This window comes from Somniosus microcephalus, chromosome 15, assembly GCF_052327205.1.
Source record: "Somniosus microcephalus isolate GS21.2 chromosome 15, FLI_Smic_1.0, whole genome shotgun sequence".
Lineage (NCBI taxonomy): Eukaryota > Metazoa > Chordata > Chondrichthyes > Squaliformes > Somniosidae > Somniosus > Somniosus microcephalus.
In genome coordinates this window covers 101,230,318-101,256,929 of record NC_141001.1, presented here as the reverse complement: position 1 = coordinate 101,256,929, position 26,612 = coordinate 101,230,318, and the positions used below count along the sequence as shown (strand labels likewise).

The following is a 26,612-nucleotide window of genomic DNA, read 5'->3' as shown; positions in this document are numbered from 1 at the left end:
GCCAACAATGGTGGAGCGTTTAAAATCGGGGATGTGCAAGAGGCCAGAATTGGAGGAGCGCGGATATCTTGGAGGGTTGTGAGGCTGGAGGAGGTTACAGGGATAGGGAGCTTGATTACAATTGGCAACTCCCATTAACAGTTAAGCTGAGATTGGAAACTCGTCAGATCACAATTAAAATTTGGAAGTTTGAAGGCTAGGAAAATTCGTATTGAAGTTTGCAAATTTAATTAGTGGCACACCCAATCAGTGATGCAATGACATAAGTCATGCTGAAAATATTGTCGAAATAATCTGCACATCTCTGACCACACTTGATTTAACATTTGTCAGGAAGACAACTTATTTTTTTAGACTAGTTCAGTTAATGTTTCAAAAGGAAATGTAGGGATGCGATCCTATGTTCTTGCTGAACAATTACAATTAGCTATGGGGCATATCTTCCACAGTACCATCCTGACTCCTGTGAAGACCGCCCAAGTTATCCCGGTCATTGCCTGGAATCCCCCAGATCGAACTATGGAATGGTTTGAGGCGCTTTGACCAATCGCTGTCAAAGACACGCCCCTTCCCTTTGTGAGGTCAGTGGAACGGTGCGATCTCATTGGAGAGTCTGACGGTGAAAGGCGTGCCATTCATAAAACCACCCGGCAGATGATTGACAGACCGCTCAGGGACTGGCGCTGACAGCTGTGGCTGCGAGCATCTCAGCGCAGGACAACTTTAAAGGAGATTGCAGACAGGCCTGGGGAGGGGGCAAAGAGCATGGTAAGGATGCAGTAAACGTACGCTTGCAAATTTTGGTTCGTTTGGCTTCGTTGCAGTTAAACCCTAACATTGGCCTTTTTTTTTAACGGTTCTCTTTGCTGCGTCTCCCGTATGGCGGAAAAAAATAAAGCCAGAGGGGACGCCTTTAAATACAGGGTCTTGTTCCTCCGCCGGTGGAATTTAGCCCCTTATTCGGACGGGTTGCTGGGTTTGCAGCGGGATAAACACACGCACTCCTGCGCTGTCAGCCGCTCTGGGCGGAGTTTGCATAGGCAGATGTTGTATTCCCCCTCGGGGCCTCCGATCCAGCGACTTGTGCCTGAAGCTGAGTCTGCACTGTTACATATACAGTGTTAAAGGTGGCTGTGTTATCACTATCCTTGGGCTGAAGTCCTCCCTGTCTCCCTCTGCTTCCTGAGACCTAGCTTAGTATTTATTTTTATCTTCAAAGATTATTATCGCGACCAAGACTGCAAGTGAGAAATAAGGATGTTCGAGTTAATCTGAAACGTAGACCGATTTTTTTTCTCTCTTAAAAAGGTGAAGAGTGGGTTTCATACAAAAGTTCAGTGAAACCAACAGGAAGGTGGACTGCAGATAACAGCAAAAGAGATCCAAAATACATTATTTTTAATCATCTCAGAAGTAGGTTCATTGTTAAAGACCAGATATTGTAGGTCCATTAAGGGATACGTTTGCTGTTTGTAGTTGAACCAGCCGATGGGAACCTTTTTCTGGGTGCATTTAATAATATTTATATAAGGCTGCATATATACCATGATGATGATGACTGTAGTGTTGGGGTTTAGTTTCACACTGATGCTGAGATCCTGCTTTAATTTTACCCTGATGCTCAGGCCCTGACTCCAGAATGAGACTCTGAGCTCCGTACTTGATGCTGCCTGGCCTGCTGAGTATTTCCAGCATTTTCTGTTGTTATTCCAGCAAGTCTAGTCCTGCTTCGCTCCAGAATTGGCAGAAAGTGCACCAGTGCTACAGTTGTCATATAAATTAGCCTCAGACCAGCAGCTCAGTTTGGGTTGCACCATTTATACTGCCTGACTGAAAGCTCAATTGTGCTGCTTGGGACAGAGCTCTCTCTGCCTTTGCAAACTTACATAAAAGCACAGAACTGCAATCCCCAGCAGTTTTAACCGCATTCAGGCATCCGCATCGTCAAGCCATTTAAATTAATGACAAAGGTTTTTGAAAAGTATTATGGAGGCTCTAAGGACCCTTGGGCACTTTTCACACCAGGTTTGACTGGTACCGCAGTGGCGTTGCACTCCACAACTTCAGCACTAGTGCGCCAGTAAAGTTGGCACCCCAAATTGTGCAGAAGCTGTAAGGAGTAGTGCCAATGGTATGTGAGGCAGTAGGTCATGGTGAACCTAGTGGAATTCTTTTAAGGAGATAACTAACTCAAATCAGTGGACCAGAACTGGCCAATGGATATATATTACTATGATTTCCAGAAGACGTCTGATCAAGCAATACAGGTTCCGAAAGAAGGTCAACGATCTGGAAATGAATTATAAATTAGCCCATTGAATTGAAAACCAGTTTGGCAGTAGAAGGCAGGAGATAATGATAAACATTCTGTCTGGGGTCAGAGAGCCGTGATGTTCTTCAAGAGTCTATACTGAATCCTTTGCTGTTTATACTATCACTAAGTGTACTTCTAACAACATAATAAAATTTTCTGATGGTGCCAAACTCTGTGGTCAGGTAATGAATATAAGAGATTTTGAAGGCATTTAAAGGGCTCTGGACAATTTAAGTAGATAGTCGAAGGAATGGCAGACAAATTTTAATATGAAGCAGTGTAATTGGGACAGGAATCATGAAATGTGTACACAGGGAAGGGATGTCCGTTTGAAAAGGTGGAATAGGATTTCGCATGGTTTGATGACTAGAAGTTTACAGTCAATATGAAGCTACCATCAACAAAGCTAATCAAGCACAAGGATACATCTCAAGGAGATTTCATTATAAATTGAACCAAGTTGCCTTGTATCATTGGTGAGACCACATTTGGAATATTATGTGGGCATTCAAGCAACCTATCCTCAAAAGGATATTGAGGCTTTTGGGAAGTTTCATTGAAAAGTGACACTGGTTTTTCCCAAATTTAGGGCTCTAAGTTATGAAAGATTCAAAGAACTACTTTGGTTTTCATGAGAAAAGATTGAGGGGATATGTTTTGTGTTTTTTTTTAATTGAGAGAGTCCTGGATAATGTGGTTGTATGCAGGTTATTTAATTTTGAATGTGGTTGCAGAACAGAGAGTGCGCTAATAATGCCAGTGCCAATTCATAGACAGTAGAAGTTCATGGAGAACTTGGAAAAAAAAATTCTCCAAAGAGCAATGGATATATGGAATAGACGCCTAGCCAGAACAGTTAAGACACTCCTTTAAAACTCTCCTTAAAACCGACCTCTGACCAAGCTTTTGGTCATCTGTCCCAATATCTCCTTATGTGGCTCGGTGTCAGGTTTTGTTTGATAATGTTCCTGTGAACATTTTAATACGTTAAAGGGGCTATGTAAATGCAAGTTGTTATTGTTAATGCTGTATTAATTAACATCATTTTTTAAAAATCTGTTAAAGAACGGCGCTGAAAGTTTTGAGTGGATACTCAACAAACAATCAAATATTTCATGCAACATGATGGTTTATACAAAGTTAAAATGATGGAGAAATAGCTTTGGAAAGCAGCTGGTCAAAGTGTTATGGAATTTTACTTTTATTACCTTTTGAGGGTCCGGGAGATGTTTCCACTCAGCTCATATGTTCTTTGATGTTTTGAGTGATTATAATCAGGGATGCTCAAGAGGGCAGATTTAGAGGAGTGCAGAGATAGGGAGGGGCGAGGCCACATATCAAACCGCTACAAAGAAGTCTACTCCTTCATCATCGACAAGGTCAAAATCTTGGAACTCCCTACCTAACAGCACCTTGGGAGTACATTCACCACAAGGACTGCAGCGGTTCAAGAAGGCGGCTCACCAGCACCTTTTCAAGGGCAATTAGGGATGGGCAATAAATGCTCGCCTTGGCAGCGACGCCTACACCTCGTGAACGAATAGAAAAAAAACATTGATAGCCTGGCTGGCACATGTATAGTTGGGTGCATAGTACCAAGAGTGCAAGTTGCTTTTGAGTCAGCACTTGAGCCAAATGGTATCTATTTAACAACAGCAGCAAGGGACGCAGACTTGAACCGTCAACTACTTTAGCTATTCACCGCCAGATCTGGCTGGGCCACAGAAAGCGCTATCGGGTCCTGTTCTTGTCTGCCAAAGCTGCTCACTATTCCAGGATCATTCTGGAATGCAAAAATAACCCCCAGCTTCTTTTCCCTACTGCAAACCGTCTTCTTAACCCCCTGTCCCCTGTCTCTTCCACCCTCGCCTCCAACAACAAGTGCAAGGAGCGCATGGACTTCTTGGTCTCGAGCGCCTTTAATGTAGTAGACTGTCGCATGGTGCTTCACAGGAGCGTTATAAAACAAAGTTTGACACCGAGCCATATAAAGAGATATTAGGACAGAGGTAGGCTTTAAGGAGCGTCTTAAAGGAGGAAAGAGAGGCAGAGACGTTTAGGGAGGGAATTCCAGAGCAGAGGGCCTCGGCAACAGAAGGCACGGCCACCAGTGGTGGAGTGGTTGAAATCAGGATACTCAAGAGGCCAGAATTAGAGGAGCGCAGATATCGTGGGGGGGTGTTGTGGGGCTGGAGGAGATTACAGAGAGAGGGAGGAGTAAGGCATTGGAGGGATTTGAAAACAAGGATGAGAATTTTAAAATCGAGGCGTTGCTTAACCGGGAACCAATGTAGGTCAGCGAGCACAGGGGTGATGGGTGAACGGGACTTGGTGCGAGTTAGGACACGGGCAGCAGAGTTTTGGATGACCTCAAGTTTACAGAAGGTAGAAGGTGGGCGGCCGATCAGGAGTGTGTTGGAATAGTCAAGTCTAGAGGTAACAAAGGTGTGAATGATGGTTTCAGCAGCGGATGAGCTGAGGCAGGGACGGACTCCGGCGATGATCCAGAGGTGGAAATAGGCGATTTTAGTGATGGTGCGGATATATGGTCGGAAGCTCATCTCGGGATCAGACACGACACCAAGGTTGCCAACAGTCTGGTTCAGTTTCAACGACAGTTGCCAGGGAGAGGGATGGCGCCTGTGGCTAGGGAATGGAGTTTGAGGCGAGGGTCAAAGTTGAGGGCTTTGGTCTTCCCCAATATTTAGAAATTTCTGCCCATCCAGTACTGGATGTCGAACAAGCAGTCTGACAATTTAGAGGCAGTGGAGCGTTCAAGAGAAATGGTGGTGAGGTAGAGCTGGGTGTTGTCAGCGTACATGTGGAAACTGACGCTGTGTTTTTGGATGATGGCGCCAAGGGGCAGCATGTAGATGAGAAATAGGAGTGGGGTTGGGGGGAGGGGGCAGGGATCAAGTATAGATCCTTGGGCGATACCAAAGCTAACAGTGCGGGAATTAAAAGAGAAGCCATTGCAGGCGATTCTCTGGCTATGATTAGATAAGAATGGAACCAGGCGCGTGCCTCTTATCTGAGGAAGGATGTTCTTGCCATGGAGGGAGTGCAGTGAAGATTCACCAGACTGATACCTGGGATGGCAGGAATGACGTATGAGGAGAAATTGGGTCGATTGGGCTTATACTTGCTGGAGTTTAGAAGGATGAGAGGGGATCTCATTGAAACTTATAAAATTCTAACAGGACTAGACAGACTAGATGCAGGAAGCATGTTCCCGATGGCGGGGGAGTCCAGAACTAGGGGTCACAGTCTAAGGATAAGGGGTAAGCTATTTAGGACTGAGATGAGGAGGAATTTCTTCACCCAGAGAGTGGTGAACCTGTGGAATTCTCTACCACAGAAGGCAGTTGAGGCCAACTTATTAAATATATTCAAGAAGGAGTTCGATATATTTCTTAAGGCTAAAGGGATCAAGGGATATGGGGAGAAAGCAGGGACAGGGTACTGAATTTGGATGATCAGCCATGATCTCATTAAATGGCGGAACAGGCTCGAGGGGCCGACTGGCCTACTCCTGCTCCTGTCTTCTATGTTTCTATGCCTCAGGACATCCCAAAGTGCTTTACAGTCAATGAAGTACTTGTGAAGTATAGTCACTGTTGTAACATGCTGGTGTTGTAGACTTTGTACAATTTGCCTGCTGTTTCATGCCAGTATAGAAAAAACGCATTGTCAAATGAACCACGGTAAAGTGCAACGGTATATTTTAAACAGGGCAAGGGAGGCTTTATGCTGTCAGCGTGAATAACATGGAATACAAAAGAAATTGAGCCCATTAACAGCCTCTTTGTAAAAGTTTCCTTATTTTAATTGCAAAACAATTCACAGCTCATATCCCATGTCCCTTCTTCCCCTCCTTGGGGCGGATTCTTAATCATGTGTAATGTTTCATAACAGGGAGAAGTGTCTCCTGTTCTAAAGAGGAGAAAATAAGTTTAAAATGATGTCGTCTGCTGCAATCAGGAGAAACCCGAGATGCGCCAGAAATGCCATTAAATAAACGCTTTGTCCTCACTAGAAGTTTCCTTTTGAAATACCTACCTTTTCTAAGCAGTCCTGATTAGTGAAGACAAAGGGTTGAACACAAAGCACTAAGCAGAGCACTGTAGGTGGTCCAAACCCACAGATTATTACAGGGTTAGGGTTTGAGTTCTCGCCCTGGCTGTTAAGTGAACCCTCCTACAGTAAATCAATCAGTTTGGGAAGGAAGGATGAACTACAGAGAACAACGAACTACAAAACCGGATCAACTACACAGAAGCAGGAAGGCTTTGAATTTCATCAGTTTTTTTTTAATTGACAAATATTTTCTCCCTCCTCGAAAGGAAATTCCTGATGTAAAATCAGCTGATGGGTGGTGCACAGCATCAGCCCTTTGTTGACTCCCCATAATGATTCCCACCCTTTCTGCGGGCAGGTCGCTAATCTCTGAGTGAGCCAGTGAGAAGTTGTAAATTTTATTTTTTAATTTGTTCCCTGGATGTGGGCGTCGTTGGCGAGGCCAGCGGTTATTGTCCATCCCTAATTGCCCTTGAGAAGGTGGTGGTGAGCTGCCTTCTTGATATCTAGGTGGCTCGCTTTGCCATTTCAGAGGGCAGTTAAGAGTCAACCACATTACAGTGGGTCTGGAGTCACATATAGGCCAGACCAGGTAAGGGCAGCAGATTTCCTTCCCTATAGCCTTCACCGGCAGTGATTCGGGATAGTATCTTTTTGATGTGTTGTGTACCTGGAGCAGTGCTAGAAATGTGAGGTTTCATTGGCAGTGTTTATGCGCATCATGATTTTGTGCTCATCAATGTGACAGATGTTGGCGCCAAGTCAGGTATAGCACAGCCAGATGTGGAGTCAAGCACCTTCTACCTAGCCCAACAGCTTTGGAGGAGCAACCCCATACTGTGCCTGTGTGAAACTTGGAAAAGCACCAAGGGGGACTCTTTGAACTCAGGTTCAAGAGATGCAAGGCCAGTATCTAACCCATTGTGCTACCCAGATCTTTATAAAGGCTATGATAGAAACATAGAAGATAGGAGCAGGAGTAGGCCATTCAGCCCCTCGAGCCTGCTCCGCCATTCAATGAGATCATGGCTGATCATCCAAACTCAGTACCCTGTCCCTGCCTTCTCCCCAGATCCCTTGATCCCTTTAGCCTTAAGAAATATATCTAACTCCTTCTTGAATATATTTAATGAATTGGCCTCAACTGCCTTGTGTGGTAGAGAATTCCACAGGTTCACCACTCTCGGTGAAGAAATTCCTCCTCATCTCTGTCCTAAATGGCTTACCCCTTATCCTTAGACTGTGACCCCTGGTTCTGGGCTCTCCCGCCATCAGGAACATCCTTCCTGCATCTAGTCTGTCTAGTCCTGTTAGAATTTTATAAGTTTCAATGAGATTTGATTGTATTGGATTATAGGATGTTGTGTTGGTTCTAGTGTATAAAATGAGAAGCCAACAGAATGATAATCTGCCATCAGACTAACACCCTGGGTAGCTCTTGGTGGAACAGGTCACACAGTTGGCAGTGGTGCAATTCCAGGAATCTGCACCAGGAGCATTGGGATATCTCCTCGTAGCTGCATGAATACAACGTAAAAACCCTACTAGAAAAAGGTATAACTTCAATATTTATACTGACCCAGCTATTGTGGAAGTGCTGAAACTTTCTGAATTTTAGATTTAGGAGAATGAATAAAATTAAGCCTTGGGTTTCAATTAAGTAACTTTCTGCTTATCTGGCTACTTCAAGTTTGTCATCCACTAAAATATCCTGTCAGATGATAACTATCTAATTGGCAACCGCAATGGCCTGTTTATATTACAGGGCTGCCAAAGTTGTTGTGAGTAATAACTATGCCTTTATTTTCACACAAACCAACCTTTAGCTGTCTGTCCTTTTCTAATAGAGCGCCATGACTGCCACACAGTCCTCGGGAGCTGGAAAAAGACAAAGCAAGAATTCTGCAAATGGAGTTGGTCCAAGTGCGAAGGAACAACTGGGGCAATGGGGCAGAGCCTGGTAAGGAAATGAATATAACAGACAAACATGCAAGAGGGCTTTGCCACATGGGGACTATCTTGAGCTCGTTGTGGGCTGGCGGTGTCTGTGGAATTTATACTATATATTTACCCGTGTAAAAATCATAACTGAATTTCGAAGTAATTCATTCTTAGTGAAGTGCTTCGGTATGTTTCTGAGAAATGATACAAGGCACCATGTAAGTGCCATTTCTTTTGTCCATTTATTTTTCCTCTTTGTTTTCGTACTGCATTGCCAAGTGTATTGAATGACTTTTGGAAAATGTACAGCTGAAGGAAAACCTGCATTTATGGTTCAAATTCATTTTGGCAACCAGGATCTGAGCTTTGTATTCTCATGATCCTTACAACAACAGCAACAAGCACTTGTACTTTCAACGTAGTAAAACATCCCAAGGCGCTTCACAGGAGCATTACCAGACATCATTTGACACCGAGCCACATGAGTTATTAGGACAGGTGACCAAAAGCTTGGTCAAAGAGGTAGGTTTTAAGGAGCGTCTTAAAGAAGGAGTTATAGAGAGGCGCAGAGGTTTAGGGAGGGAATTCCAGAGCTTGGGGCCTCGGCAGCTGAAGGAACGGCTGCTAATGGTAGAGTGATGAAAATTGGGGATGGACAAGAGTCCACAATTAGAGGAGCGCAGATAGCTCGGAGGGTTGTAGTGCTGGAGGATTCTACAGAGATAGGGAGGGGGCGAGGCTGTGGTGGGGCCGTGGCGGGATTTGAAAACAAGAATGAGAATTTTAAAATCGAGCTCTTGCCAGACCGGGAACCGGGAGCCAATGTAGGTTAGTGAGCACCGGGATGGTGGGTGAACGGGACTTGGTGCGTTCTACTACCAGATTCTGCTGTAGATTTAATTGGTGTATCATTGCATGAATTCCAGTCTCTCTAAATATACTGGGGTGAGATTCCACTTTGGGCGCATTCGGGAAGTTAGGCGCTGATTGGGTTACAGTTCAAGTTTCTGCTAAAATGCATTTGCAGAATGACAAATTTAAAATCTTCAATTAACCAGTGCCATCGGTCAGCGTAATAGAACGGAATTGTTCACTTTATTTCTTTGCATTTAAAAGTATTATTTGATGTATTTAAGAGTGGTAACTTGGTGCAGTTTTGTTAATGGGTATATCACAAAAAATAAGCATTTGTTAATAAGAGAGTCTAGTCCGCCACCTCTCAGTAACCTGATTTTAAATAATTGAAAATGACTTACAAAAAAACTATACTGAACCATTTATCAATTTCATTGGTGTACAGTAGTCAGTTCCTTAGTAAATTAAATATTTTATAATATATAAAAACTTTTAAAACGTGCCCGTGCATCTAAAAAAACTAGCTCAATTCGAAGAGCCTCTTCAAACAGCTACAACTGGGCGCAGTCGACGGAAACTCGCCATCCTCATTATTTTGATCCGGGCCAGTTTTGTGGGCGGGGCCATCTTTGGGCGACACGATTTTTAAACCAGCGTTAAAAATTGCAGAAATTCAATTTACGCTTGATGCAACTTATGTTTAAAATTCCCCAATCTTTTGCACTGGTTCGGCCGATTTCACCCTGATTGCGCTGATAAAACCAGCAGTAACACTACCCCACTTTATTTATCTGTATGTATATATGTGTGTGCATGTGTGAGATGTCCACCCTGCACAATTGCATAATGTTGGCAGTGGCTTGCCCGTTCAAGTGAGAGAGACCACGTGACTAGTTATGCAAGCTTTGTAGTTCTTTGAACACTGCAGTAAAGATTTCTGCACCCAAATCAAATGTGTTTATTTCAAGAATCCTTTGAATTGGCATTGTGAGATTCGATTCAACTTATCAAAAATGAGTTGTATCCCGTGCCACACGGAAGCATCAGTATTATTGCTGAGTTTGTTTTAGTGATCCTGACGTCCAGTTTTTTTTTGGGTGGCGAGGGGGGGGTGCTACAGCATGCCAACCTGCCCCCGCCACACAGTACTGCCTCCCCGATTATCAAAATCCACGACAAGGCCCTGGACAACGTGAACCACTTTCCATACCTTGGGAGCCTCCTGTCAACAAGGGCAGACGTCGATGACGAAGTCCAACACCGCCTTCAATGTGCCAGTGCAGCCTTTGTTCGCCTGAGGAAGAGTGTTTGAAGACCAGGACCTCAAATCCGGCACTAAGCTCATGGTCTACAGAGCAGCAGTGATACCCGCCCTGCTGTATGCCTCAGAGACATGGACCATGTACAGCAGGCACCTCAAAGCACCGGAGAGGTACCACCAACGCTGCCTCCACAAGCTCCTGCAAATCCATTGGCAGGATAGGCGCACCAATGTCAGTGTTCTTGCTCAGGCCAACATCCCCAGCATCGAAGCTTTGACCACGCTCGATCAGCTCCGATGGACGGGTCACATTGTCCGCATGCCCGATACGAGACTCCCAAAACAAGCGCTCTACTCGGAGCTCTGGCACGACAAGAGAGCCCCAGGTGGACAGAGGAAATGCTTCAAGGACACCCTCAAAGCCTCCTTGAAAAAGTGTAATATGGGACACCTGGGGATCCCTGGCCCAAGACCGCACAAAGTGGAGGAGAAGCATCCGGGAAGGTGCCGAACACCTCGAGTCTCTTCGCCGGGAGCAAGCGGAAACCAAGCGCAGGCAGCGCAAGGAGCGCACGCCAACCCAAGCACCCCACCCACCCGCCCCTTAAACCACCATCTGCTCCACCTGTGACAGAGACTGTAGGTCCCGCATTGGACTCAGCAGTCACCTGAGAGCTAATTTTTAATGTGGAAGCAAGTCATCCTCGGTTGGAGGGACTGCCTAAGAAGAAGAAGCTACAGCGGAATCAGAAATAGAACTAAAGCCAGGTCAGGAAATGGGCCCCCTCAGGAATTGAACTTTGTGTCCAAACGCAGGCGTGAGATGAAAGTAGAAGCTGCACTAAGACCAATACTGATGCAGATGGATCTCGGGGAACAAAGTAAAGTCCAGGCCGGTGGGTTATTACTTGGGAGGACTTGATGACCGTTGAGGCAGGGCCAGCAACTAAAAGAAACAAGTTGAAAACTTGCCCGCGGGGAAATTGAGCAAATACAACTGTAGTATGAGTAAAAATCTTCCGTGTGCTGCAAGTTCCTGTCCTGCTCCAGTGATGAGACACAAGTCTGTTACCTGTTGCCACACAGCACAACTGCACATAACGCAATTCGCCAGTGGGTTTTTTTTTGTGGGCAGTTGTCTGGTGTCCATTCTGATCATCTTGCAACAAGTTTCCCCCTGTCACGTAGGGCTCCCCAGACAGTCTAGCTTTAAAGTATGAGCTGTGAACATCACCGCAGAAATGAAGCCAACCAGTGACTTTATGCAGATCTACTATCAGTGACTCAAATAAGAGCAACATGCTAGCATGACAGGACCTGGCTTCCAGCATCCTTTGCTCTCTGACTTATTACAAATTATGCTGGTGTTACTTTGGCACCTCACCCTGAAGTCCGATTCCGTCCTTGTTTTAGCACGTTCGTGGGAGCTGAACGTTTAGCATCTTATGAAGTCATTTTTTTGGTTGGTGGGGGGGCGGGGTGTGGGTGGGTGGTGAGCGGAATAGGTTTTGTTTTACTTGAGTGGACTTTACAAATCTAAACTTTTCACTTAGACAACCAGACTGTCACGTATATGATGCTTACTGATAGCCAACGTCGTCAAGAGGCAAATGGAAGATTGTAGCAGCGGCTCTATGCTGCTACCAAAATTGAGGAGCCAACCGTCCCGTGATCGAAACACGAAAAGAAAAGGAAGACTTGGATTTATACAGCGCCTTTCACGACCACCGGACGTCTCCAAGTGCTTTGCAGCCAATGAAGTATTTTTTGGAGTGTAGTCACTCTTGTAATGTAGGAAACGCGACAGCCAATTTGCGCACAGCAAACTCCCACAATCAGCAATGTTTGCCACTGATCATGTTTGGAATAGTTGCTCCAAAGAGCAGTTGGCCTGCGTGAACTAACCCACACTGAGGAAATAGTGTGCATCATTAAAAACACTGGGGATGAAATTCAACGAAATAGTTACGTGACCCCCCGAGCAGTGGCTTTCCAAAGGGAATTGGATAAATACTTGAAGGAGAAGAAATTGCAGGGATGTGGGGAAAGAGCGGGGGTGGGGGGAGTTGGACTAACTGGATCACTCTTCGAAAGAGCCGGTGCTGTACTATTCCATGATTTGGCGGGGGCACAATACCGGGGATGGTGGCGTAACAGCCGCCCGTTTATATACCCCGCCCAATTTTCCTTTCCTGAGCCACTACCGCCCGTATTGTAGCCCTGCTGAAGTTGAATCTTACCGTCCCCCCGCCCCCGCTCCCCATGTCTGTAATATTCTATGAATGAATGTAGTTTCTGATTGGTCCATGCTAATTACATGATACTGGACCAATCAGATCTTGGCAGTGTGAGGTCCCGATAACAACATGCAGACAGAATTCATTCTGATTATTGGGGGGGAAAATGTTAACCACTTGTCAATGCCCATCACATTTCCTTACCCATCACACTGGAGAACACTAAAAGAAAACTTCATAGAAATATAGAAGATAGGAGCAGGAGTAGGCCTTTCGGCCCCTCGAGCCTGCTCCGCCATTCAATGAGATCATGGCTGATCATCCAAATTCAGTACCCTGTCCCTGCTTTCTCCCCATATCCCTTGATCCCTTTAGCCTTAAGAAATATATCTAACTCCTTCTTGAATATATTTAATGATTTGCCCTCAACTGCCTTCCGTGGTAGAGAATTCCACAGGTTCGCCACTCTCTGGGTGAAGAAATTCCTCCTCATCTCAGTCGTAAATGGCTTACCCCTTATCCTTAGGCTGTGCCCCCTGGTTCTGGACTCGCCCGCCATCGGGAGCATCCTTCCTGCATCTAGTCTGTCGAGTCCTGTTAGAATTTTATAAGTTTCAATGAGATCCCCTCTCATTCTTCTAAACTCTAGCGAATATAAGCGTAATCGACCCAATCTCTCTTCATACGTTATCCCTGCCATCCCAGGTATCAGTCTGGTGAATCTTCGCTGCAGTCCCTCCATGGCAAGAACATCCTTCCTCAGATAAGGCGACCAAAACTGCACACAATACTCAAGGAGTGGTCTCACCAAGGCCCTGTACAACTGCAGTAAGACATCCCTGCTCCTGTACTCGAATCCTCTCGCTATGAAGGCCAACATACCATTTGCCTTCTTAACCGCCTGCTGCACCTGCATGCTTACCTTCAGCGACTGGTGCACAAGGACACCCAGGTCTCGTTGCACCTCCCCTTTACCCAATCTATTGCCGTTCAGATAATAATCTGCCTTCCTGTTTTTGCCACCAAAGTGGATAACCTGACATTTATCCACGTTATACTGCATCTGCCATGCATTTGCCCACTCGCCCAACCTGTCCAAATCATACTGGAGTTTCTCTGCATCCTCCTCACAGCACACACGCCCACCCAGCTTTGTTTCATCTGCAAACTTGGAGATATTGCATCTAGTTCCCTCATCTAAATCATTAATATATATTGTGAATAACTGGGGTCCGAGCACCGATCCCTGCGGTACCCCACTAGTCACTGCCTGCCACTCAGAAAAAGACCCATTTATTCCAAATCTTTGCTTTCTGTCTGCCAACCAGTTCTCTATCCAAGTCAGTACCTTACCCCCAATCCCATGTGCTTTAACTTTGCACGCTAATCTCTTATGTGGGACCTTGTCGAAAGCCTTCTGAAAGTCCAAATACACCACATCCACTGGTTCTCCCTTATCTATTCTACCAGTTACATCCTCAAAAAATTCCAGTAGATTTGTCAAGCATGATTTACCTTTTGTAAATCCATGTTGACTTTGTCCGATCCTGTCACTGTTTTCCAAGTGCTCTGTTATTACATCTTTTATAATGGACTCTAGCATTTTCCCCACTACCGATGTCAGGCTAACCAGTCTATAATTCCCCGTTTTCTCTCTACCACCTTTTTTAAATAGTGGGGTTACATTAGCTACCCTCCAATCCATAGGAACTGTTCCAGAGTCTATAGAATTTTGGAAGATGACCAGCAATGCATTTACTATTTCTAGGGCCACTTCCTTAAGTACGCTAGGATGTAGATTATCAGGCCCTGGGGATTTATCGGTCTTCAATCCCATCAATTTCCCTAACACCATTTCCCTACAAATACTAATTTCATTCATTTTATCAGCTAATTAATCCATAAAAATGTCAATCTACACAACAATCACAAATATAGTTATGAAGCTCAGCATCCCAACGCCGATATCTCTTCCCACCTCCCATCCATGCTAGATTAACAACCCTGCGTACAACCTTCCCTACCAGCAGACAGCAAAGAACCTGCTGCACTCCTTTATTCCAAGCATCCACCAACTCGGGCCCAGCCTCCGATGGCCCAATGTGAAAAATGTGCAGCAGTCCAAAGGGTTCTTTTGCCTTCCGGCTCTGGCCTTTTCCCACAGCTCAGTGCCTGCTGCATACACACCTCACTCTTTCGCTCACTCCCATGTCTCGGACCCCAGGAAGAGAGTTAAAAAAAAAAGATTCAGAGAACGAGAGTGACAGAGACACCAAGGCAGATAAACCAAATGGCAGAGAGAGAATGTGGGCCGGTAGCAGAGATATAGGATAGCTGAATGGAAGGGGAGGGTAATTGAGAAAGACAGAGAATCATGCAGGCACGGGAAGACCACAGAGGAACTCATCCAGTGTGCCCCCCAAGCTTGTTGGAATGGTGCTGCAGACTGAGCACCTCCTGTGGCCGCAAAGTCTCCTCTAACCCCCAAAGGGTCGTGAATCTTTGGAATTCTCTACCCCAGAGAGCTGTGGAGGCTGAGTCATTGAATAAATTCAAGGTGGAGATAGACGGATTTTTGAAAAACAGGGGAGTCGAGGGTTATGAGGAGTGGGCAGGAAAGTGGAGTTCAGGCCAAGATCAGATCAGCCATGATCTTATTGAATGGCAGAGCAGGCTCGAGGGGCCGAATGGCCTACTCCTGCTCCTATTTCTTATGTCTTATGTTCAAATGTTCACTGTCCAGAAAGCACAAAGCCCACCACAAACAGCATTAATAAAACTACCACTACCTCAGCCTCGCAGGCCTGAAGTCCATCTGAAGTGTTTTCTGGATGAATAAATTGGCTTCCTGAGGGTCGACTGCAAGAGCACAATGAGCAACAAAATGCGAGTATAGACAGCAAATACAGAGAAAGACTTTCATTTATATCGCGCCTTTCACGACCTCGGGACATCCCAAAGCACTTTTTTGAAGTGTAGTCACTGTTGTAATGTAGGAAACTCGGCAGACAATTTTGGCATAGCAGGGTCCCACAAAGAGCAATGAGATAATGATCAGATAATCTGTCTGTGATGTTGGTTGAGGGATAAATATTAGCCAGGACACCGGGAAGAACTAGTAAGAGTACAGAGAACAGGATAGTTAGGCTAAATACGTGGCTTGAGCAGTGGTGTAAGAGGGAGGGTTTTAAATTTTTGAGGCATTGGAACCAGTTTTGTGGTAGGTGTGACCTATACAAAAGGGACGGTCTACACCTGTGCAGAGATGGAACTGATGTTCTCGGGGTAATTTTTGATAAAGCAGTTCGGGAGCATTTAAACTAGTATGGCAGGGGGCTAGAAACCTATGTAGTGAAATAGAGGAAAGTGAAAGGCAGACAGAAATAAATGGTAAAAGGGTGAGGAACAAAAAACAAAGGGCCAAACTAATTCATAAAAAATGTGAGCATAAAAAAAGCCTGAGGGTTTTATACCTTAATGCGAGAAGCATCAGGAACAAGGTAGATGAATTAGCTGTGGAAATAGAGGTTAATAATTATGATCTAATTGGGATTACGGAAACATGGTTGCAGGGTGAGCAGGGCTGGGAGCTTAACATACAGGGGTATTCAGTATTTAGGAAGGATCGACAAAAAAGAAAGGGAGGAGGGGTAGCATTGCTAGTAAAAGAGGGGATAAATGCAATTGAAAGGAAGGATATTAACTCAGTTAATACAGAATCTATATGGGTGGAGCTAAGAAATAGCGAGGGGCGAAAAACATTAATAGGAGTGGTATATAGGCCTCCAAATAGTAAAATAGAGGTTAGGGAGGGCATCACGAGGGAAATTAGAGAAGCGTGCAATAAGAGCACAGCTGTCATCATAGGTGACTTTAACTTACATATAGATTGGACTAGCCTAATCAGTAAAAATAATGAGGAGGAGGAATTCCTTGAGTGTTTAAGGGATGGTTATCTGGATCAATATGTCGAGGAACCAACTCGGGAACAGGCTATATTGGACTGGGTACTGTGCAATGAGAAGGGACTAATCAGTAATCTTGTTGTACGGGGACCCTTGGGTCAGAGCGATCATAACATGATCGATTTCTCACTCGAAATGGAGAGCGAAGAAATTGACTCAGAGACTAAGGTCCTGAATTTAAACAAGGGGAATTATGATGCCATGAGACGGGAACTGAGTAGGTCTGATTGGACAACGTTCCTGAGAGGACTGGAGGTAGATAAACAATGGCAAACATTTAAAGATAGAATGACAAAATTGCAAAAATTGTTTATACCAATCTGGCATAAAAGGAAATCTAAAAAGGTGACTCAACCGTGGATAACAGGGGAAATTAGAGACAGCATAAAATCCAAAGATAGGGCGTATAAAATAGCCAAAAAAAGCGCCAGAGCGGAAGATTGGGAACAGTTTAAGATAGAGCAAAGGAGGGCAAAGGGCATGATCAAGAGGGGCAAAATAGCTTACGAAAACAAGCTGGCGGAAAATATAAAAACTAACTCCAAAAGCTTTTATAAATATATCAAAAGGAAAAGACTGGTGAAAACCAAAGTTGGTCCATTGCAGTCAGATACGGGGGAATATATAATGGGAAATAAGGAAATGGCAGATCAACTAAATGCATACTTTGGGTCAGTCTTTACGAAGGAAGACACAAAAAACCTCCCTGGGATATCGGGAAAAATAGGGACATTGGCAAAGGAGGAACTGACGCAAATCAATATCTCTAAGGATATGGTGTTAAGGAAGCTAAAGGGATTGAAGGTGGACAAATCCCCAGGGCCTGATAACATGCATCCTAGGGTACTGAAGGAGGTGGCCCTAGAGATAGCGGATGCACTAAGGATGATTTTTCAGAATTCATTAGACTCGGGAACAGTGCCGATGGATTGGAGGGTAGCTAACGTTACCCCACTATTCAAAAAGGGGGGTAGGGAAAAAGCAGGTAATTACAGACCTGTAAGCCTTACATCAGTTGTGGGCAAAATGCTGGAGTCCATCATTAAGGATGAAATAGCGGAGCACTTAGCAAATGGGGACAGGATAGGACAGAGTCAACATGGATTTACAAAGGGTAAATCGTGCTTGACTAATCTATTGGAATTTTTTGAGGGAGTAACTGGTAGAATAGATGGGGGAGAGCCAGTAGATGTGGTGTACCTGGACTTCCAAAAGGCCTTCGATAAGGTCCCACATAAAAGATTAGCATGGAAAATTGAGGCTCATGGGATAAAGGGGAAAGTTTTGGCGTGGATAGGGAACTGGCTGTCAGATAGAAAACAGAGAGTTGGAATAAACGGCTCATTTTCTGAATGGCAGGCAGTAACAAGTGGGGTACCACAGGGATCTGTCCTGGGCCCCCAGCTGTTCACAATTTACATTAATGACCTGGATCAGGGAGTCGGATGCAGCATTTCCAAATTTGCAGACGACACTAAACTAGGAGGTGGGGTGGGCTCAGAGGAAGAGACCAGGAAGCTCCAGAGCGATTTGGACAGACTGGGCGATTGGGCGGATAAATGGCAGATGCACTATAATGTGGACAAGTGCGAAGTTATCCACCTTGGGTGCAGGAACGGGAGGGCAAATTATTATTTAAATGGCAATAGATTGGGAGAGGGGGAAGTACAGAGAGACCTGGGTGTTCTTGTACACCAGTCACTGAAGGCGAGCATGCAGGTGCAACAGGCGGTCAAGAAGGCAAACGGTATGCTGGCCTTCATAGCAAAAGGGTTAGAATACAGGAACAGGGATACCTTGCTGCAGCTGTACAGGGCACTGGTGAGACCACACCTCGAGTACTGTGTACAGTTTTGGTCGCCTCATCTGAGGAAGGATGTTCTTGCCATGGAGGGGGTGCAGCGGCGATTCACCAGGCTGATACCAGGAATGGCGGGAATGACCTATGAGGAGAGACTATGTAGTTTAGGGATGTACACACTGGAGTTTAGAAGATTGAGAGGGGACCTCATAGAAGTGTATAAAATTCTGACAGGTCTAGACAGACTGGATGCAGAAGGAATGTTTCCCTTGGCGGGTGAAAACAGAACTAGAGGACATAATTTAAGGATAAGGGCTAAACCATTTAGGACAGAGATGAGGGGGAATTTCTTCACTCAGAGAGTGGTGAACCTGTGGAACTCATTGCCACAGAGGGCAGTGTACGCCAGCTCATTAAATATATTTAAGAGGGAATTAGATATATTTCTACGGGCAAAAGGGGTTAAGGGTTACGGAGAGAAGGCGGGGACGGGATACTGAATTAAAGGATCAGCCATGATCTCATTAAATGGCGGAGCAGGCACGAAGGGCCGAATGGCCTACTCCTGCTCCTATCTTCTATGTATCTATGTATCTATGTAACTCCCCTGCTCTTCATTAAATAGTGCCATGGGATCTTTTACGTCCACCTGAGAGGGCAGACGGGGCCTCGGTTTATCGTCTCATCTGAAAGACGGCACCTCCGACAGTGCAGTGCTCCCTCAGCACTGCACTGGAGTGTCTGCATGGATTTTGTGCTCCAGTCTCTGGAGTGGGACTTGAACCCACGACCTCCTGACTCACAGCCGAGAGTGCATTCCCCAAACTAACCATGATCAACACAGGAGGTTTAATCATAAATAGTTAATGGCCCGTAATTTCCGATCGGAGGCTTCCTGCGTGCAGATGCCTCCTATCGGGAAAAAAATCTACGCACTTACCTGCAGGCTCCCGAGGTCTGGACACTTCCGATCCTGGGCCTGTCCACAGTCGAAATGTGCAGAGGCCCCTGTATCCCAGGGGCACAGGCGGTTCGCAAACGTCCCTGAGATCACGTGGGCCAGGCCAGCCGATGAAAGAAGGGAATCTCCCTTCATACTTTTGACAGATAGACCTGTCACGTTTTTAAAATGAGTTAAAATTACATTAAATTAAATATTTTAAACAAATTTAATTTTTTGCAAAAAATAAAGTTTTTTACGGGGCTAAAAATAAACTTACCTTTTTTAAAAGTATTTTTAAATTCTAAATGAGGAAAATTCTTTTTTTTACTTTCTTAAACTCTTATGCTGGTGAAAGCAGGCCTTACACCTGCTTTATCAAGAGGATTCTTGACAGATCGGAAATACCGGTTTTCGGCGCGTGCGCTGTGCATGCCTGAAACCGGCATTTCCGATGTCCCTACGGGTGTGTACACACCCGTCGGGATCGGAAAATACCGGCCAATGTTTCATCTAAACGTCCAACTATTTAAGTAAGCCATTTGTCTAATTTTTTTAATTAATATCTTTCAATTAATAATCCTATTTTCTCTGTGGAAGTGAATGTTGGAAAAACCGCCTTATAAGCAGGCCTTCCATCTGCAGTGCGCCCCTTAATTTGGATTAACGAACTTGATAGGGATTGGTATTTAACCAGTGACTTGCCTATTGAGTAAACAGTATGTTATAATATTTGCTTTGATCTGTGGTGATTTGCCTGATTCATCTCGAATCCATTACCTTCTGCATAAATGGCGAGTGCCTTCATTATTTTTTTTTTAGAAGAAGAGATTTTCACAAGAAAGCAGTAGTTCAGGAAGTTTACGGATCTGCCCTGAGGTCGCACAAGATCTTTTGTTACAATGCAGTCTGTGGGACGAGGAGCTTGCTGCCAGTCCGAACAAGTGTATGCTGCAGTGAATATTCCCTAACATCATTGAAGAGAGTGGGGGAAAAAAAACTTGAGCTGGCTAAATTATAAATCGAATCTTCTGATGGCTGTGGCATACGTTTTTTTATTTGCTTCCCCCCCACCCCCAACACTCTCGTATGAGGATTTATTTGTGGTTTCCATTGTAGTACAACTAGTTGTCAGATACTGACTGACAGAATCAGGATGTCATTGTATATTGTAATGCACTTTGATTTTTACCAATCAAACCTTCACCTTTTCTCTCTAATTCGCTGACTTTGCTCAATGTCAGCTTTGCTAAGTTGGTAACACTCTTACTTTTGATTCAGCAAGTTATGGGTACAAGTCCCACTCCGGGACCTGCGCTAATATTCCCTCCTCTGCATTACGGAGAGCGTGTTGTCAGTGGCGTTGTCTTTCAGATGAGACATTGCGGGGGAGTTTTAACTGGAAAAAAAAATGGGTGGGTTGGGTGCGTGGTGGGGTAGTTAAAGTGTTAAAAATGTGAATCCCGACCTCAACCCGCCCACTTCTGGATTAAGCAGCGATGGGGCGGGCAGCCAACCCGCTGCCAGGAAGCGGGCGATCTATTTAAATATTATAATGAGGTTGGAAGCTTCTTCTTTAACCTCCATTTTGTGTTTAACTGTAGCTGCTCGGGTTTTACACAGCTCGTAAAACCCGGCAGTTACAACAGGGCGAGGATTGCTGCACCCAGAAGGTAAGTGCCTCTACACCTACGTCCTAGATTCAGGGACCCTGCCAAACCTAAAGAGGCTGGTTGGATCCACTTTCCATTCACCACTGCAAGTTCAACATGACCTCCTGCCTTCCAACCTTCCACTCTCCTTGCATTTTTTACTCCACCCACCGGCACGAAAAAAATGATCAGAAGGGAAAATGTTGAGACAATGAAGTGTGCACAAAACCTCAAGTAAAGGCGCAGGCACAAATTTTCACACTTTGTCCTGATTTTATTTTTGAACCACTTGAATATTTGCTTCAAGCTTTTGGCTATCCCTTTTTTTTAATCGCTCATCGTCCATCTTTGTGTGACTGCGTCAGTGATGGGGTCTTGGGATGTTTTTTCTACGCCATTCATGCTACGTCAATAAATGCCAGTTACTGTTGCTGGCCTATTAATAGGTCCCATGAAAGCCATTTGCCCAGAACAGAAGCAGGAGACGGATGAAATGATGCCCATTTTTTTATTTTGCCACCACCTGCATCTTCTCCCTCGTTCATGAAACACCCAAAAGGCTCGGAACATAAACATGCATTGCACTTTGCACGTCTGTTTGCTGATCAGTTCAAATATTTGATTTGTAAGTCAACAGAAAGCTTTCCTACCATCCTCCCAGCTGTGGAGGTAAGGCACTATAATCGACAGAGGGAATTAAGAACCAGGAAGTAAAGCTCGACCTGATAACATACTTAACAGTGGTGATTAGCTGAGCCATATGGAACAGGAAGTCAGCAGATTCGATCCCCAGTCTGTGTTGAGTTAGTTGACCTCAAATAGGATGGCAGAACGCCTTTTATTATTGACCTCGATGTCCCCGCATCAAGGGTACGGTGGCGTAAGTGGTTATTTTACTGGACTAGTAATCCAGAGGCCTCGACTAATGATCTGGAGACTAAAGTTCAAATCACAGCACGGCAGCTGGGGAATTTAAATTCAGTTAATTAAAAACATCTGGAATTTAATAAAGAAAGCTAGTAATGGTGACCATGAAACTACTGGATTGTTGTAAAAACCCATCTGGTTCACTATTGTCCTTTAGGGAAGGAAATCTGCCGCCCTTACCCGGTCTGGCCTATGTGACTCCAGACCCACAGCAATGTGGTTGACTCTTAACTGCCCTCTGCAGTTCAAGAAAAAAACATAGGAGCAGGAGTAGGCCATTCAGCCCTTCGAGCCTGCTCTGCCATTCAATATGATCATGGCTGATTCTCTATCTGAATACCATATTCCCGCTCTCTCCCCATACCCCTTGATGCTTTTGTCTAGAAATCTATCTATCTCCTTCTTAATATATTCAGTGACTTGGCCTCCACAGCCTTCTGTGATAGAGACTTCCACAGGTTCACCACCCTCCTGAGTGAAGAAATTTCTCCTCATCTCAGTCCTAAATTTCCTAACACTTATCCTGAGACTGACCCCTCGTTCTAGACCCCCCAGCCAGAGGAAACATCCCCCCTGCATCCAGTCTGTCTAGCCCTATCAGAATTTTATACGTTTCAATGAGATCCCCTCTCATTCATCTAAACTCTAGTGAATACAGGCCTAGTCGACCCAATCTCTCCTCATACGACAGTCCTGCCATCCCAGGAATCAGTCTGGTGAACCTTCGCTGCACTCCCTCTATGGCAAGTATATCCTTTCTTAGGTAAGGAGACCAAAACTGCACACAGTACTCCAGGTGTGGTCTCACCAAGGCCCTGGACAACTGTAGTAAGACACCCTTGCTCCTGTACTCAAATCCTCTTACAATGAAGGCCAACATCACCACCTCGGGGGCAATTAGGGATGGGCAATAAATGCTGGCATTGCCAGCGACGCACACATACCATGAAGGAATTTTAAAAATAGGGACAGGAAAATCAGACTAGAGTTTAGTTTGATTTGTATGTCTGTTACTGTTGGACTCTGACATATACCAGAAGGTATACCACTAGTTTATATAATGTTATGTATTCACATTTTGAAGATTTATTGATTTCATACATCTAACTTGTTCATTTCTTGCCGTGAAATAGTGGTTCTCAAAATACCTTTCAACTTATAAATGAACTGTAATGGCTACCTGTGCTTTTTTCCCAGGGAGGTGGATTGGTTTTCCCTTGTGTCAGTTATCGTTCTCCTCCTATGTGCTCCGTTAATTGTATTTTACTTTGTGATGTCGTGCGACCAGTACCAGTGTGCTCTGTCTGGTCCTCTTCTCGATTTATACTCTGGAAAGTCGAGCGTCGGTGACATCTGGAGTCGAGCCCCGTCCTTCAGCTGGTCCGCGGCTAAAATCTACGCCGCGTGGGTCTGTTTTCAAGTAAGTTTCTGTTTGTCGGCCTGCAGGCTGCTAATTTTGTCCAAAAATGTTGGCACGGTCTATGTACATAGTTCCACAGGTAGATGCCAAGGTAGAACAAAGTATTCCACTTCCCCTTTTTAAGGCTAGGTTTTCTTTCTTTCGCATATGGGTGGGGTGAGAGACACTGGGCAGGATTTTCATTCAGGAGTCGGGTTGGAGGCGGGACTACAACTTTTGGGGTTTGTAGTCCCGCCTCCATTGAGATGCGGCCAATCCACGCGATTTTAACTTGATTGACCTTGTTAAGCCCGCCCAGCGGGCTCAGCAGGCCAATTAAGGGCCACCCAGCAACAGGTGATGTCAGACTGAAATTTCACCTGTCAAGAGGTTTTGACAGATGAAATATCAGCGTTTCACAGCTGTTTGAAGCTGTCAAACACTGACAGTCTGACTTCTAACCTGAGTCCTTCTCCACAGACTCAGTTAGAAATCTCTCCTGCACTGAAAGCTGCAGGCTGTCACTTTTGACAGTTCGCAGCCATTCTGCTTTCTGTGCCGGTGAGATGAGAAACTCCCGGGACCTAAAGGCTGAAAAGGTCATTTAAACTTCTTTAATCACTTTAGACACACCAAACACATTTATCTTTGCACTCATGCACACATCACTCACCTGAACACCGACATCTCGACCCCTCCAAGTCCTTCAACCCGACGGCCCGCCTCCTCTAATTTGGCGTCGTTTGGAGCCGTTGGGAATCCCACACTTCAACCTTAAAAATAGGGATTAGGCTAAAAACTGCCTGTTAACTACCTGTTAACAGGCAGTTAATTGGCACTAACCCCTTCCCGCCTCGGGTAGGCGGGTCTCAGTGCGGGGCGGGTACCCGCCTCCTTTGAAACTGGAATGGAGGCGGGTTTGGGTGCGGGATGGGGTCGGGACCCCTGATTTCAGGATTGTAATTCCGACTCCACGGCCCAATGAAAATCCTGCCCACTGTGTTTTAACTTGTCTAATGAATGTTTAATTACAAGGCAATCTCAGTAGACTGCAACTTTAAAGGAAGAGCATAACTAGAGGCCAGCAATATAAGAGTCACCAAGAAATCCAATAGGGAATTCAGAAGGAACTTCTTTACCCCAAAGAGTGGTGAGAATGTGGAACTCGCTACCACAGGGAATGGTTGAAGCGAATAGTATAGATGCATTTAAGGGGAGGCTGGACAAGTATATGAGGGAGAAGGGAATAGAGGGTTACGCTGATAGATTTAGATGAAGAAAGACGCGAGGAGGCTCGAGTGGAGCATAAACGCCGGCATGGACTGGTTGGGCTGAATGGCCTGTTTCTGTGCCGTATATCCTATGAATGAAGGGGAGTAAAAGGACACTTGAAGCAAAATTGTACCAAAATATCTACCACAGGTGCCTTTAAACATCGTGCAGCAAGATTGCTACCAGGATTTTATGTATTTACTTAAAGCTTTTCAGAAAATCTTTTAAGAACAAACAAAGAGCATCGATAACATAAGTAAACTAAGCAATGTATCTGTTGAGATTAAAACAGAAAATGCTGGAAACACTCAGCGGGTCAGGCAGCATCTGTGGAGAGAGAAACTGATGACCGTTCATCTGTTGACATGGCAACGATTCACAGCTCCAATGGGAGAAAGCCCCAAACAAAACTAGGAGAGTGAAAGCTGGTAGACTAGTGCTTAAGGGTGAGCCAAACATGTCTCAAACCAGCCAACAAATCCTTTCATCAAGGTCTGCCCTGGCTTTAAGGTGCAAGCGTAAGGACTCAGAAATTGCCCTGTTAGAAAGAAGGACCCATGTTAGGAAATGGGGCCCATTAGCCAGCAAGCAGATTGTCCGTTTGATAGTGGAAATGATTTATGAGCTGCCAACAATAAAAAGTAAAAAAAAAACAGGTCTCCTAATAATAAAAATGCACATTAGTGGGCCGTGAGATTGAGTGAAGCACTCTAAAGAATTCACGGGGCAGATCCCGACTTTGCGAGCTAGTGTAAAGGGGGTGGGAGGGAGTCGGCAGCCCGCTTTACGTCTCACCCGATTTTTATTTCCGTTGGCTTGGAAATAAAAGTGGGGAGGAATATAAAAAGGGCTGCCGTCTCACTATCGCTCATTTTACACGATCGCACAAAGTCAAGATCTGTCCCCACTTCTGAATCTAGGGCATTCCTACAATGTGTAGAGCAGAACAGGTAGGCCTTCATCATATCTTCCACAGCAACCAACCTATCGGGTGCATCCAAAAAGATGCACATGAGCCTGTATACACTATTAAGAGTTTTGTATTAAGTAAGTTTTAGCCTCGCACAGGAAGAAGTGTGTAGATCCATGTTACATGTCTGGGGTCTAGACAGAGTAGATAGAGAGAAACTGTTCCCATTGGCAAAAGGGTCGAGAACCAGAGGACACAGATTTAAGGTGATTGACAGAAGAACCAAAGGCGACATGAGGAAAAACCTCTTTACACAGTGAGTGGTTAGGATCTAGAATGCACTGCCTGAGAGGGTGGTGGAGGCAGACTCAATCATGGCTTTCAAAAGGGAGTCGGATAAGTACCTGAAGGAAAAAAATTTGCAGGGCTACGGGGAAAGGGCGGGGGAGTGGGACTAGCTGAAGTGCTCTTGCAGAGAGCCGGCACGGGCTCGACGGGCCGAATGGCCTCCTTCTGTGCTGTAACCATTTTATGATTCTACATACACTTGCCTATCTGAAATGACATGTCCCAGGGTCTCTGTCCAGGCAATGAGCTTATCCAGTGAGTCGGTGATTCATACAGATCACCAAGATGTGAGGGAACTGGATTGGTTTTCCCTTGTGCCAGTTATCTCTCTCCTCCTGTGTACTCCATTAATTGGATTTCAATTTGTGTTGTCATGTGATCTCTGGTCTGTACCCACTTGGCCTATCTCAGCTGAGGCAGCAGGAGGGGTCCTGCACTTCACCCCACCTCCCATAGGTTTAGGGAATGGAAACCCAGTCAGGGTTCTCTCTCCTGACTGCTATCCAGCAGCCCCTGGTGGAAGTGTGCGGGCGTCGGGTGAGGTCACAATCAGGCTCGGGTTGTGAAGCTCCCTCCAGTCAAATAGCCAGCCAACACTCGCTTTCAAGACGCGCACATGAACAGTGGCTATTTGGATAAAGCACTGGAAGGTGTGTCCAGTGTTTGTTCATTTCTCCAGGACGAGAATACCAAAAACTTGGTTAAACCACACT

General features: G+C 45.1%; 1 protein-coding gene across 2 annotated transcripts in view; it reads left to right on the top strand.

The window, feature by feature from the left end:
• Positions 1-645: 645 nt before the first annotated feature.
• Positions 646-26,612, top strand: part of dhcr7 (7-dehydrocholesterol reductase) — a 54,779-nt gene continuing 28,812 nt past the window's right edge. Inside the window, exons 1-3 of one of the 2 annotated variants that reach the window (XM_086008183.1) lie at positions 646-768; positions 8,239-8,351; positions 23,168-23,390. In XM_086008183.1, the coding sequence (XP_085864309.1) occupies positions 766-768; positions 8,239-8,351; positions 23,168-23,390 (339 nt within the window). In that variant the 5' untranslated portion in view covers positions 646-765. Of the gene's footprint in view, positions 769-1,309; positions 1,414-8,238; positions 8,352-23,167; positions 23,391-26,612 lie in introns of those variants that run through there. The other variant, XM_086008184.1, reaches the window with a different exon arrangement.